This window comes from Hetaerina americana, unplaced genomic scaffold (genome assembly GCF_022747635.1).
Source record: "Hetaerina americana unplaced genomic scaffold, ioHetAmer1.1.p SCAF_29, whole genome shotgun sequence".
In the NCBI taxonomy this organism is placed as follows: domain Eukaryota; kingdom Metazoa; phylum Arthropoda; class Insecta; order Odonata; family Calopterygidae; genus Hetaerina; species Hetaerina americana.
The window spans coordinates 4,728,691-4,743,781 of record NW_027286863.1 but is presented as its reverse complement, the minus strand read 5'-3'; the positions used below and the strand labels follow the sequence as shown (position 1 = coordinate 4,743,781).

General features: G+C 42.7%; 1 protein-coding gene across 1 annotated transcript in view; it reads left to right on the top strand.

Annotated features, from left to right (window-relative positions):
• The window catches only part of LOC139689900 (serine protease gd-like), a 48,199-nt gene that overhangs the window by 20,312 nt on the left and 12,796 nt on the right, over positions 1-15,091 (top strand). Inside the window, exons 6-8 of the mRNA XM_071587018.1 lie at positions 1,115-1,624; positions 5,923-6,109; positions 12,908-13,117. Coding sequence (XP_071443119.1) covers positions 1,115-1,624; positions 5,923-6,109; positions 12,908-13,117 — 907 coding nt within the window. The remainder of the gene's footprint in view (positions 1-1,114; positions 1,625-5,922; positions 6,110-12,907; positions 13,118-15,091) is intronic.

Genomic DNA, 15,091 nt, shown 5'->3' with positions numbered 1-15,091 from the left:
CGATATGACTTTGCTCCCTCTAACACTCACAGCTAGCCTAGTTCAAGGAAATATCGAATCGATCTCATTACTTTTAAGATTTATACGGTTTATTCAGAAGCAATCAGTTTTATTTTCACCATTAAACTTTCAAAGAATATCGTAATCGTCTTCCTTTCTCGCCGCGATGCACCCCCCTCCTTAATTTGGGATACGCCCCTAACCCTAATTAGACCCTTGCGCCTCACAAGAGCGTTCATACCCTCCTATAGCATGTATAACCTTAGAGCAACTATCGCCCTAAAAGCATGTCCGCCCTTGAGGAAGGCCGCCCGAAGATAGTGATCTGGGTTGAAAATTTGTTCAGCGGGCATTGGCGGCGTAATTCCGAGCATTTGGCATTTATCAGTGATTATAAGTTAGTATTCCCTCTATAGAAGGAGCCAAGGAGACGTGAAACACTTTGCTGCTGACCTCGCGGATCGAGTACTCAATTTGGCTCGACATCCTACGTAAACTCTATCATCAGAGCAGTAATTGGGTCTTTCAAAGCACTCCGATGTTTTTGGCCATGCCAGCGATACGAAATAATCGATTAATTTATCATTTAAGCTTTCCATAAATTGAAGTCAGACACAAATCATTACAAAGCGATCATTGGTATGATTGTTTATGTTGGAAAGATACTTGGCGTTGGGAGATGTCAAAAATTCATTTTGTCATTAATGAATAGGCGGATCGTTTGATCTGCTGAAACGAAGACACCATGAGGATATTTTAGGTCACGGGGTATTGAAAAACTAAATTACTCTTCTGCGAATCATAAAGAGCCATAGACGGTCTATAGATTATTTGCCGTTTTTTAATGGGATTTTCTAAACAAAGCATATCCACATAACAATGCTTTAAATTATTTGTTACTTGGTATAAAAATAAAAATTGGTCGAAATATATTTCGCATATTCTACGCATGCATGAGTATGTATATTACTAGTTTTCTCTTCGAGGAACATTTTTAATATTTGCACTCATTTAATTACCTCACGTGTCGTCGAAGTTTAATGACGTCTCTATTATTAGACAGCCCATAAATTTCCCTCTCTCTCTCTCTCTCGTTCGTTCTTTCCCTCCGCAGATCAAGTCGAACGCCTCACTGTTAATCCTGCTGATAGCGCGTCCGCCGCAAAATTCGACATCGGGGCACCAGATAGCAAGCGGGGGGACGGTATCCGTGGGTGGCGGGACGGAAAATCTGGATGAACTCTTGTCGGAAGTGTTCGCCGCGTCGGAGGGGCTCGAAGGGTCCAGCAAGGAACCGGCGGATGTCCGGCCGGTCACCGCCGCCGCGGAAGACGAGGAGGTCGGAGGAGACGGGGAAGACGAACCGCCGCCCTTCACATCAAATGCCGGGACGGCTCCTCCGGTCCTCCGGAACCAGCAGGCCACGTCGACGACGCAGGCTCCGGGAGGTCGGGAGATGGAGCCGAGATTGGCGTGGCCCTCGCCGTGCCCCGGCGTGTTCTCCTACCTCCGCAACGCCGCCGGGAGCGACACGTGGTACGGGACCCTGACCCTGACCTCGCCGGAGGCCATTGTGGGGATCCGCCTGGACATCGAGCTGGACAAGCCGTCCCGCATCCTCGGGGTGAGTGCCAGTTATGAGGGCCAGAATTCACTGACCATGGGAATCAATTGAGATTGCATGGAAGCATGTTCTTTGTGAATAAAAGGGGAAGAGGCGGGCGGTTTCTCACGGAATACTGCTTCAGTACTGCTCCAAAATGCTGGTGATCGCATGTGCAGTTTGGCCGGTGAGAGTGATTTGTGCAAGTAACTCCGCATAAACTACAGATTATTAATTGAAACTACTAATATTTTTGTTTACGATAGCATGATTTTTCTAATCTAGTATGATCGTTCTCATGGCTAATAGCATTGATTTTTAGTTTGGGTATCAGTCTGTGGAAAATTGGCAATGTATTCTTGAAATCTGTAATATTACCTCACTCTAGGCTTTCCTTTTCCATGTTCACGAATATCATGAGTGAAAAAAATCAGAGTTACGAATATTGTACTCGTATTCTATGAGTCATCGTATTCGATCGAATGGCAATGCAAAATTGTATGATCTGATATTGAAACTGTATCGCATACACACCACTCTTCCTTGTATTGTCTTTTACTCCTCTGCAAACACAAGGATACCATCGACAATACAAGGAAGAGTGGTGTGTATGCGATACAGTGTAATGCCACCATATACGTGGGCCAAACGGGTAGGAATTTCTCCAGCCGAATCAAATAACACGAGAAGTGCACGATCTTAGGCAACACTACTTTAATGATCGCCAAACACTTACTTGAGACTGACCACACCTGTGATTTTCAATTACAAGTGTTGCATGTGTCGAATAAATGCAGAAAATTAGACGCGTTGGAACAATTGTAAATGGTCCAACGAGTAAAGAAGAAACCCCCCCTCCTCAATGACATGGAGTTCACTTCCTCCTCCTCCCCCCTCCTTTCCATCAACTTTCGCTGGTAAACTTTGTCCACGCGTGACACACAACCGCCCCCTTCCTTGAGTGCTTTCTCCTCCCCTCCCCCCCCCAGTGTGTGAGATAAGTGGGGGGATTCCACCACCACCCTTCCAGAAGGGCCTACTCCTTGGCCTCCATACCCCGGCCCGCCTACTGGCGTCGTCCCGGCTGCAGATGGTTTATTGGAGACTGCCGCCATCCACCCAAGAGGACCACTTCGCACCCTAAGACTATATGTACTGTATTTTTTAACAAGGTCAAAACGCTCCTTCCGCTCTTCCTTGTAAACGTCTTCCTTGTCTTCCCCCCCCTTCCCCTTTCCCACCTTCCCCCCCCTCGTTTCCTACCACGTCCTCTCCCCTCCTTTCGGAATGTATATAAGCCTGCACACTACTTCAGTTTCACTTTACGGAAATAAAAACCTAAAAAACAGAAAACTTCAGTTGGTCACCTGATGATGATGTAATGCATCGAAACCCGGTCGTAAAATAAAAATGTTATCAAAGTGGAAAAGTGCAACGAGATCAGTTATTCATTATGTTCGACTGCCACCACATCACGCCCTACTCAATTTGTTGTTTACCGTTGTTTAAAACGGAGCATTGGACTTTCCGTTAGTTATTATGATTTAAATAACATTCAATTTAAATTGTGCATGCCTGATGTAGTTTCAACGCCTGCAGCACACCATAGCAGTGACTTTCAGAGTAGCATTTAAGTGTGCGTGGATACTGTTATGTAATTTGAATTTTCCTTTTGACAGCGGTCTTTTTTGTTAATTGTGGTAGGTAAACAAATATTATCGTGTGTGACTAGCGGCGCTATCTCTACCTCTGTGGACGATTTAGTATAAATAGATTCATAAACACCTAGCTATTAGCACAGAATAAATGGACATTTTTAAAAATTAAAATTTCGATTATAATGTGTCGTAGAACTTAAACATTGAATTTTATATCGAAGTTAAAAATCTAACTTTCTAGAGAATTCTTGGCTTCCCACATTATTTCTACACACCATAATAATTAATAGCCTCTATAACCTAGCTAAAACATGTTAAATTGGATAATTCAATCGTGTAAATTTTCCGTTTATTTTTTATTAATTGTACGTCGTATGAAATGTAATCTGATACTACCACTGTGAAGATAAAATTCTTCTTTTTTTAATTTGTCATAAGACATGCCATCAAAAGAGAATTCAAGACACAGCCAGAACGCATGCAATCACTCGGTTGAGAGGTCGTGGTATTTCGATGTGCGAAAAGACAGCGAGCGGTGAGGAAAGTGATATCTAAGCTTGGTGGTGAGGTGAGGTGTGGGAGAGGGAGGCAAACTCCACTCGGGAGGAGGGATTAAAGACGAGGGGGGCCACTTTCACCCACGAACCCTTTCCGCTGAAATTCCTCGGCATGGAATCGTCCGGGCCGTAATCGCGTTTCTTCCACACACATGTCGGGGAATTTTTATCAAAATACACCATTCATACCTGAGAACTTCCCTCGATAACTAAAATCATTAAATCTTTGTAACATTTTAGATTTCGGTGAACGAAAAGCGTTTAAACTTTAATTATATCTGAATGAGTAAATATGGCAGTAGCACAGTCGTATTTTTTGATCCAAGCTAACATGATTCAAGTTACATCCTAGATACTGATCATTGTCTTTTTTCGTCCTCATAGAGAAAAGCAATGTCATTCTCGAGAAGTAGGTAAGCTGAGTTAAATATGCTTTAAGTAGGAGATGGTAGCTTAGAGTAGGTGAAGCCTGCTCTAAGCTACTATCTCCTACTAAAATTAATTAGTCAGTATTTGAAAAGAAAATCGCCATAGTACTGGTGAAATCAGGATAAGAATTACGTTGAAGAAAGATAGATAAGAAAGAAGATTTATGAAATGTAAATAATAAAAGAAACTATTAGTGAGGGATGTGGAGCGTAGGGTTTTGTGCATCCAAAACTAGGGCTTTTGGCGAAGATTTTCAGCGTAGGTAGGAGGCTTTTGAGACGCCAGGGTGACGGAGAACGGAGGAAATAAGTTAGACGAAGAGGAAGACGATTGCAGAAGTTTTAGACAGGGTTGTTAAAGAGGGACGCCTGCTAGAAGAAATCCAAAAAGACAGAGATAATGGAAAGACGACATATTGAAAGGCATTGGGGTGTAGAAGGCCGTTATAAAAGGGAGAATGTTAGGCAAGCGGGCTAGAGAAAGGGGCAGTATAAGCCATTGACAACAATGATGTGACTTAAGGTTACGAAGAAATGAAGAATAAAATAATGAAGTAAATCCTAGGCGAAATTATTGTGATTCATAAGATGTAGTAGTCGTTAGGAACTATCCGGAGCCTTCCTTCACTCAGAGGAATAAGTTATACGAAAGGAGTCAGTACAGATCGTCGGAGTACCGTAATCTCTCGCTTGCTTGTAAGCGTGCTGTGAGTTTGATTATCCTTCAAACGCCGTCCACCGTTGGTACGTATATGCAATATGTTCTTTCTTCCCAATTTCTTCTTTTCCTTTCATTTCTCGCTCCATTTCTTTTGGTCTGATTTGGCTAATCATTTTCTTTCTATGAACACCTCTGCTGTAGTCGCGAAATGTGTCAGTGAAAAAAACTTCTCAGCGATTCATTAAAATGTGCTGTCCATTCCCCGACATCATCACAGCCTTAGCACCCGATGTGCATGCACTCTTGAGCAATGTTAGTCATATGAATTGCAGATTCATGTGTAATGTGGTGGGACTGTTCCATAATAACAGAGGCGAAGACTACTATTATATTCCTCTAAATAAAAATTTGAAGTACTTGAAAATGATTTAGTGCATAGAAACTGGTCGTGAATAAATTTTTATTTGGTGGAAAATTGCAATAGTTTTTATCAATGTCACCCATCCTCTCAACTGCAAAGGATTCACACTTTATATTTTGTAATTTTAGACATATTATTATTTTATAATACTTTTTCATACTTTCTTCTTTGTAGAGTTAATTTAGATTTGTCAAAACCATCTCCATTGCATAATTTTCTTGCATTTAGTGTGCCTCAGTTTCGAGACAATTTTTCGCAGCGAAGAATCCTCACTATCTAGTTATATTTGTAGGTTAAACATTTTATGAATCATTTTATTATTATTTCAAGCAAACACAGGTTCTCAATGAGGCACAATTATTGTTTAGGATATATCATATTTCAATATGTCAATATTTCGCATGTCGTTTTTAAAGATGGCATGATTTACCTCTTACTCTATATGTATTATTGTATGTGAAATTTTACATGTGGTAGCCCTTGAAATACCTTGATCCCGGAGGATTAATTTGCAATATCTCCAATAAGCAGCAGAAGTGACATTTTTTGTATTGTTACACTCGAAACTCAATTTGAGTGCTTTCAATTTTTCAGGCTTGGTTGGGTGAAGTCACCAGTGCCGATAACATACATTACTCCATCTGGAATTCCTCAGCAGAGATAGTTCCCGGTGAGACTGTCGACGTGAGATTTTTCGTCAAGCATGACCGAGAGGAGGTTGAGCCACCAAAGATACAAACGATTAGGCTCAACGGGAGGATGATTTGCCCTGCGAGGAGAGGTTGGTCTGGATTCCAACTAACTTAAATCTATCTCTGATGAATTGATTTATCATTTACCATATCGTTCAAAACAGAGAAAACCGATACGAGTTAACAGAAGTCACCGTTTTCCAGTTGTTACACATGTAAAATTACCTTTTAGTTCACCACTGTTGTAGGAACCTGATGCTTTTATTTAATTCTTCGCTGCTCATGCGTATTTATTTCGATGGCGTTTTTGCAGTACAATTGCATCTTCGTGTTAGTCCATTAACATAGCAGTGTTAGCATATTTAATCGACAGATATACAAAGCGATTGATTGGATCAAATGAGCAATTGACTTGCGCGCTAAAATTAAAGCAGAAACAAAACCCTTTCTATCTGTTCATTTTTTCAATTATAGTTGAATGGTTAAACTAATGCAATTGCTATTAGCGACGTGTTTCTTTATTTATTTAGTAGGATCTACCTCTAAATTCTCATTCTAAAATAAATTCAATTTTTTGACCTCGGTAACTCACTGACTCAAGCTTTGGGCTGGACTTTGTGGGATCCGGGTTCAAATCCCGGGAGAGGCGAATGATTTTTACATTTTGGAATCGTTTCATTGAAAACCTATTTGGACTAATGTTTTATTAAGATAAGTGAAATGTGTGAAAACGACATTTTAACTTGAGCTGGAAATTGTTGTTGGCAATTGAAGTAGGATGTTAGCACGCATATGGCGCGTGGCGATTGCGCCAAGGCTATGGCCTTGAGAGATCAGAGAACTTCTTCCCAAATAGTGGAGCCTTGGTCATCTGGGCGACAAATAAGATCATATCTACCAAGAATCATCGGGAAGGTATTTGTACCACGTGGAATAATTAGGTAATTGATTTCGAAGAGGGGAAAAATAATATTTTTCGTCGAGGTTCTTGTCCTGAAACCATCTGAGATGATCATAGTTTTGTTGAAAATGACGTCATGGTCACAATATAAATCGTCGGCACCCGAAATCTACTTAATCGACCTGCCGTTGAGGATAACACGTATAAAAAGAAATTATGGTAGGAAGTTCCAATACCTTTTTACTATAATCCTTTTTCTTACATTTTGTGTATTTTTAGATATTTCCTAAATATTTCAAACTTGCTTAATTATGAATGGTCATATTGTAAACGCCTAAAGTGCATCAAATTTAATGGTTGTGATTTCTAGTTAAATAATAGAGGAACAAAATTAGCCATTGAGTGGCCCGTGCCCCCGTGCGTTATCTCGGTCGCTTGACCGTCTGTATTGCTGCGTCCAGCTGAAGCTGTTTACAGCATGCGTCTCTTAAGGTGAGTTTCTGTTTATATTTCCTTCGTGATAGTTTGTTTGCTTGTATTTTTAGTTTTTATTATTATTTTTTTTTCTTGTTGATGTCTTTCTTTTTTTTTCTTTTAAAAAGCTAGTGTAAGCGTTTTCCCCTGTTATTCCTCCTTGGGTTAGTTTTATGTAAGTTCAGTGTGGCACAGGGACATGAGCTGTTGTTCCTATTTTAGGTCTTTTGTGCGTTGTCAACTCTCCAGGAGAGTAACTCCATAGGTCAGTCAAGAGGGGATTTTCGGTGCTTCGTAGTGAAGCTTCCATGTCTGTAGCCATCTTTTTTGCAATGGACAGGATTGGCGTTAACTTTAGGTCCTTTCTCAGCTCACTGTTTCTAATGAACCAAGGGGCTCCGACGAATCTCCTGACAATTTTGTTCTCCGTCGATTGAATTTTGTTAAGGTTAGTTTTGGCGGCTTGTAGCCATACTGGCGCTGCGTAGGTTAGCAGAGGACGGATCATGGCCGTGTAGATGATTTTTTTTGTTTTTAAATCTAACGGTGATCTTGGTTGCATGATGGGTTTTAACGCTGCCGCCGCTGCTGTTGCTTTTCCGATGGCCTGTTTGATGTGCTGGGTCCATCTGAGGCCTTTATCGATAGTTATTCCTAGGTATTTTACCTTTTCTTTTCTAGGGATACAGTCGTTACCAAGGAAGAGGGGTGGCCCGATTCCTGCCTTTGGCCTCCTGCTAAAAGTCATATGTACGCTTTTTTTACTGTTTGCTTTTAGTTTCCAGTCGATCAACCACTCATTGAGGGTATCTAATTGGGACTGTAGCCTATCCGCCGCCCAAGACGGGTTTGTGGCCTTTGCTGTAATCGTGGTGTCGTCGGCGAATAAGTATATTTCAGCGCCAGGGTTACGTGGCACGTCGTTAACGTATACCGAAAATAGTGATGGCGACAGAACGGAGCCCTGTGGGACTCCGGCATTGATGCTCTTCCTCTCTGAAATGCAGCCGGCATTGTCGACATGGAAGGTTCTTCCTTCCAGGAAGGACTTGATAATCTTTAGGAGGTATGTCGGGGTCGGTGAGTTAGTGAGCTTGAGGAGTAAGCCCTCTGACCAAACTCGATCAAACGCAGCTTCCAGATCCAGAAAGGCCGCCTGGGTGATCATTCCCTTGTTAAAACCATTTGTGATGTTCTCAGTTAACCTTAATATCTGGTGGGTTGTTGAGGTCCTGGGCCGAAACCCGGCCTGCTCGGGGATGGTTCCTTCCTCCAGGAACGGGCTTAGTCTATTTTTAACGGCTGACTCGAAAAGTTTACCGGTGGTATTCAATAGACTGATCGGCCGATATGATGCCGGGTCACTGAGTGGTTTTTGAGGTTTTGGAAGCATTTTGATCTTGGCCCACTTCCACTCAAACGGGAAGTGGCCGGAGTTTAGAGCTGCGTTGAAAAGTTTGGCTAGGAACCGATGGGCGTTCGGTGGGCATCGTTTCAAAATTTTGTTACTTATGCCGTCCGGACCACCTGCGCCTTTAGGTTTGAGTCGCTTTATTAGGAAGCCGACTTCCTCTGGAGTGATTGGGGACGTTTGGCTGTTTGGCGCCCAATTGAGACTATTCCAGTTGTTGACCGCCTCTGAGGCGTACGTCGAGCCGCCTGTGTTATTAAACCTTTCTTCGAGTATATCCGCGAAGAGGTTACTTTTTTCCTCGTCTGTGAAGGCGGTGGTGTCCTCGCTCTCCAGTGGTGGGGATCCAGCCTTTGGTCCTTTGAGGGCCTTGGCAAGTTTCCACGCTGAGCCGTCTACAGTGGAGAGCTCCGCAACTGTCTTTTCCCAGGTGTTTTTCCTGTGTTCCCTCAGTAGAGTTTGCACCTTGTTGCGGAGGACGCAGAAGAGCTGTCTACTCTCCATTTCTCTATTTCTTTGCCATTTGCGCCTTGCCCGGTTCCTTTCTGTAATACATCGTAGAATTTCGTCTGGAATGCCGTGTTGCAGTGTGGTCTTTTTTGAAGGCTGCCTAGCAACACGCAGTGCTGCGTTTACCTCTTTTGCCCAAATGATGGCGGCTTTGTCTATTTGAGGGGGAGAGTGTAGTGGTAGACTATTCAGGACTGCTATTTTCCCTTCCAGTGTCTCGCCGAACAAGTTCCAATTAATTTTGGTACCTTCGTTACTCAAGGAAGGAATTAGTGACAGGTTGACGGTGTACAAAAGCGGAAGGTGGTCTGAGGAGGAGTTATCAAGTGTTATGGGAGTCGATATATTGGGTGTGTTCTTTGAAAGAACGATGTCCAGGATGTCATTTTTGTTGCTCGGGATATTGGTGTAGTGAGTATAGGTATTAGGTGCGCTGATGACGAAGTTTACTTCTTGTTGCAGTCGGCGTAGTCTGGTTCCCGCTGCGTTTGCGGCGCGGCATCCCCAGTCTGGATGTTTGCAGTTGAAGTCGCCTCCCAGGATGCACTTATCCTTAATGATTGACCTCAGCGCTCCTTCGTCCGTGGGTGTGAGATTGCCCGGAGGCAGGTATATCGACCAGAAATTAATGTTTCCGCCCGTGGTGGTGATTGTGGCGCCTATTGCTTCAAGGCGGTAGGAACGTGGAGGAGGTAACATTTTGGCTTGGTGGCATGACTTGACAAGCACCATTACTCCTCCTCCGGCCTTATTTTTCCTATCACAGCGGAACTGTTTGTAACCCGGTGTGAAAAGATTTTTTGACGTTGTAAGCCAGGTCTCCTGGAGCAATACTATGTCGGCATGGTTTTCCGACAAGAGAAGGAGTAACTCTTCCTTTTTGTTACTGACGCTATTCGCATTCCACTGAATGATTCTCATTGTCGAAGTTGGTGCGTTTTTCATCATAAGAATAGGATGGCGGCTTTAGTTACTTCTTCTATTAGTATTTCAGATGTGGATTTGCCATGAGGCGGGTTGATAAGTTTACTTATCAAGCCCGTGAGCCAGGAGATAATTTTATTTTTTAGTTCGTTAATTCCTTCGGCCTGGGGCGCTGGTATGGCTGCCGAGGAAACGGGTTGGGAAGTGGCGTTTGGTGCTGTTGGAGGCGCCGGAAAATTAGATTCGGAAAGTGCGGGAGCTAGTGCAACTGCGGGCGCCCCACGGTTAGATTGGGCGCTTCGCAATTTCTCAGCGTAAGTTCGGTAGCGCTGACATCCGCGGTAATTCGCGGGGTGAGGGCCTCCACAGTTAGCGCAGGTTGCTGGTTCTGGGCGACTTCGGGAGCAATCCGAGGAGAAATGATTTTCTCCACATTTCACACATCTGCTGTTTAGACCGCATGTTTTGTAAGTGTGCCCAAAGCGTTGGCATCGCTTGCATTGCGGAGGGCCGTTGGATGGGCGGAATGGTTCGATGGTGATTACTAGCCCACAGAGATGGGTTAGTGCAAGAAAGTCTTTTTTGTCGCTTTCCCTTGTAATCTTAATTTGAAACAAGGGAAGTAACCGGGCTGGAAGAGGAGGGATCTCCGCGTCCGGGTCCGCTGCCAAAATATCTTCCCTCTCTTTTCTTTGGCGCCATGTCGGACGCGACGTCTTCATTTGAATTATTTCGTCTATGGGTAGATTGTTTTCCAGGAGTTCTTCCTTAACGTCCTCGATTTTTGAGTCGACCGTCAACCCTCGTATCACTAGATATGTTTTCTTGTCCTCTTTCAGTTGGTAAGTAAAAAACTCCCAGTTCTTTTCCCTTAAAAGTGCCGTAACCTTCCTGTAGTCGTCGCTCTTTGTACAGCAAATTTTAATGTGGGACCCTGTGAAGGAGCATACCGGAGGGAAGTTGCAACAGGACGTAATTTGCCTTTTTTTTATGTTCCATTCCGAGTGATCTTTCAGAAAAATTGGCGGTATTCGGTCTCTCTTCGGTTGTTCCGGAGAGGCGTCGTCGTCTATCTGCATTGTTATTGGTTCAGGTACTTCACTCAGCACTTCATATCTGTTTGCCGTGCTTGTGTCTCGTTGCACAGAATCGGCTTCCCGGGGTGACTTTTGAATTTTCCTCTTTTTGGAGGTAGCAACGGTATAGCCGTCTTTGTCAGGAGATGTGCACTGCGTACTTTTCACGACCTCTGGGTGAGCCGTATTGTCACTGGTTTTCATCGATGAGTGGTTTCGTGTATTTTTGGAGTCGCCAATCCCTAAATGAACGGGAAGCAATGGACTACTTTCAGCGCGGCGAGCAATGGCAGATACGGGGTCAGTAGGCTTCTCAGTAGGGTCTGGGCGAATTCGACCCTTGAGAGGACCTTTTGTCTGCTCCTTTACGGCGTCATTATATTCGTTGTTTATTGAGCAGGTATCACTCTGCCTCATTAACTTGTGAAATCGTGGATCTTTCAACAGGTATTTTGGAACGGAGATGGTCACAGTTTCTCCATTTTCTTTAGCAGGGTCCTTCTTTGGTAGCAACGACAGAAGCGTATTCAGAGCAGTGGTTGCACTGTCCTTGTCCAAGGGGTTGCTCGGATTTAGTCCTTCCATACTTCTCTTTTGGTTTGTAGGAGTCTCCACCTAGGGGGGGGGGGGTTCCGCCGCAATCTCAGTTGAGGAACCTTAGCAAAACCGGCCGATCCATCCGACAAGCGGAAAGGGCACAGTCGGTCTAAGCCTGGTCCTCCCTAGCCTACACGCTATTCCCTAAGGAGTGGACCCGTGCCGATCCCCTGGGAGTGCAATGAGGGAGATCCCTCTTCCCTGGTTTTCAAACACGGGGCGACCTACGGGGCGTACCGAAACACCACCCGGAGGTGAGAAGAAGGATCTAAGTTAGCCTTCCCCTCCGAGCGCTTCCAGTACGTAATTGGAGACTCCTTGGATTCTAAATTAGTGAAATAACTCACTAGTGCCACCTAGTCAGTTCGCCAGTCAGTAGTCAGCCATTGAGTGAGAACTTGATTATATATATTTATACACATTCAAACACCAAAACCCGCTAAACGGCGAACAAATACTCATTTATAATAGAAACAGATATAAGGAAAAGGGATGGGAAAACACATAAAGAACGAAAACAGGAGAAGTAGGGAAGGCGGAATCGGCAGGACACTAGTGAAAAAATATTTCCTAGACCGGGATTTGAACTCCGGATCTTTTCACTTGCCGGGCGGAGGCTCTTAACCGCTTGAGCTATCTAGGAAACGTTAATTAACCGATATCTGCAATGCTTTATGCAACCAAGTGCCCCGATTCTTTGGCTAATATATATAAATAAATAAATAAATATATATACATAAATACATATATATATACAAATATATATATATATATATATATATATATATATATATATATATATATATATATACATATATCATGTAATTACATTCTTACTGAATAAGTAAGTGAAATTAGCCTAATATGCACCAATTCCATTTCCCTGAAGAACAGCGAAACGTAATAGAAATCAGTCACGAATACTTTATGTTATTGCCCCATTTTTTAAGAAACCAGCAATTACATTTCATTTCTCTTGCCGTTTAAATTCTAGTAGTAGCAACAGCCTCATTCGAGGATACGGATTTAGATTCCCTGGGCGTGAGGATAAATCTTGATGAATCGATCGACGTCTCCGATCCAGGGCCACAGGAACCCGTGCTGCAGGCAGATAAGGAGATGGACGGGAACGAGGAAGGAAACTCAATAGTCCCGAAAGGAGAGAACCCACCTAATTTGCTGTCAACCACTTCTTCAGGGCAAGGTAACTCATTTTATTATTTCCTCTTTGTATACTCGTATTGAAAAACACAACTCACCCAGAAAATATCTATTTTATAATTATCAAACCCATCCTCGTAATTTTAGATCCCGGGAGCTTCTTTCGCCTGGATGCTCGGTGAAGTCCTTTCGTGAATCTGCTGGTTTATAGAATGATTTCATCAGAGTGCTTTGTGGAAGAAATTATTGGGATGAATACTATACCAATCCTTCCTAAACAGAAAAAAACAAATAATTTTATTGATATTCCAGAAAAAACAGTCAGGTCGACTGAGGTCGATCTTTCATTAAGAAGGCATATAGTATACGCTCATCAATGATGAATGGCCTAGAACTGAACTATTGACCCATGGTTTCCTAGTCCTCTTCGCGGTAAGGGTCCCAACAGTATATATAAACATATATCCATATATATATATATATCCATATATATATATATATATATATATATATATATATATATATATATATATATATATATATAAACATATATATATATAATTATATGTGGTTATATAATATATGATTATGATTATATATTATTTGTGGTTATTATTATATATATATATAATCATAACCACAGTGATCAACCCGAAGGTCGGTTAGGTAGGTAATGTTTGAGTTCACCCTGTACTAAGCCCGACGGCCGATGAATCACACAAAGTTTCTTTCACTGTGCTGGTTATAGTTTCCCAGGAAGATCTGGGAACCGAAAAATCGAATAGCTTGGGTATTTTCTATACATAAATATATATATATATATATATATATGATAAATAAAAATATTACTATTATTATTATTATTATTGGGTTATCTACCGGTTAAGGTAGGTTTTTGGATGGAAAAAATTACTAATTCAACAATTTGTGACGCCCAGCAAAACACAACATCCTGCTCTACATCAGGTCCCTCTTCATCTCTGAGTACTTTCTTCCTCCCTTCATCCCGTCCAACATCCATATCCTGTTCCTTCCCTTTCCACGTTTGCCCAACATTCTCCCCTCTATTACAGTCTTCAACATCCCGCCGCCGGTCAATACCCCCTTCATCCAATTTTCCTACCTCCATAGGATTTCTCCCAAAAACCCCTCTCTTCGCCTACCATACCAAGTACTTCCTCATTTGTTTTTTTCACTGTCCATTTCACCTTCTCAATTCTTCTCCACACCCACATTTCAAAAGCCTCCCGTCTACGTCTATCCGCCTGCTTCAATGACCACGTTTCCGCGCCGTACATAGCTACGCACCATATCAAACTTTTTACGAGTCTTTTCTTAATTACTCAACGTCCCTGTCATCAACTCCCTCCTCCTTGTGAAAGCCTCTTTGCCTAGCGCAATTCTTCTCCTTACGTCCCTATTACTTTGACCGTGTTGGTCCAAAACACTACCGAGATACGTAAACTGTTCTACCTGCTCTAGTTTTTGCCCTCCTATTTTAATGTTAAGCTTGGCCTTTTTCTTTCTAGAAAATCGCATTACCTTTGTTTTATTAATATTGATTCTCATCCCATACATGTCGCACTGAATTTCCAATTCACTAAGCAATGCTTGCAGCCCCTTGGCTGACTGACCAACTAAAGCTTGGTCATCGGCAAACCTAACTGATTTTACGAATTCCCCGCCCACCTTCATTTCTACCTCCAAGTATCCCCATTTCTCTTTAATCATTTCCTCTACATACAGGTTGCACAGCAACGGTGACAATGGGCAACCCTGCCTTACACCCCTTCCTAACACTGCCCATCCGGACTCCCCGTTCCCCTCTCGCACGTTAATAGTCTGAGACATGTAGAGGTTGCGGTTTATATATGCCTGCCTTACACCTCTTCCTAATACTTCCAATCCGGACTCCCCGTTCCCCACTCGCACTTGAGCAGTCTGAGACATGTACAGGTTACGGATTAGCCTCCTTTCCCTCCAATTTATTCCTATTTTCTGCAGAATACTCATTAGA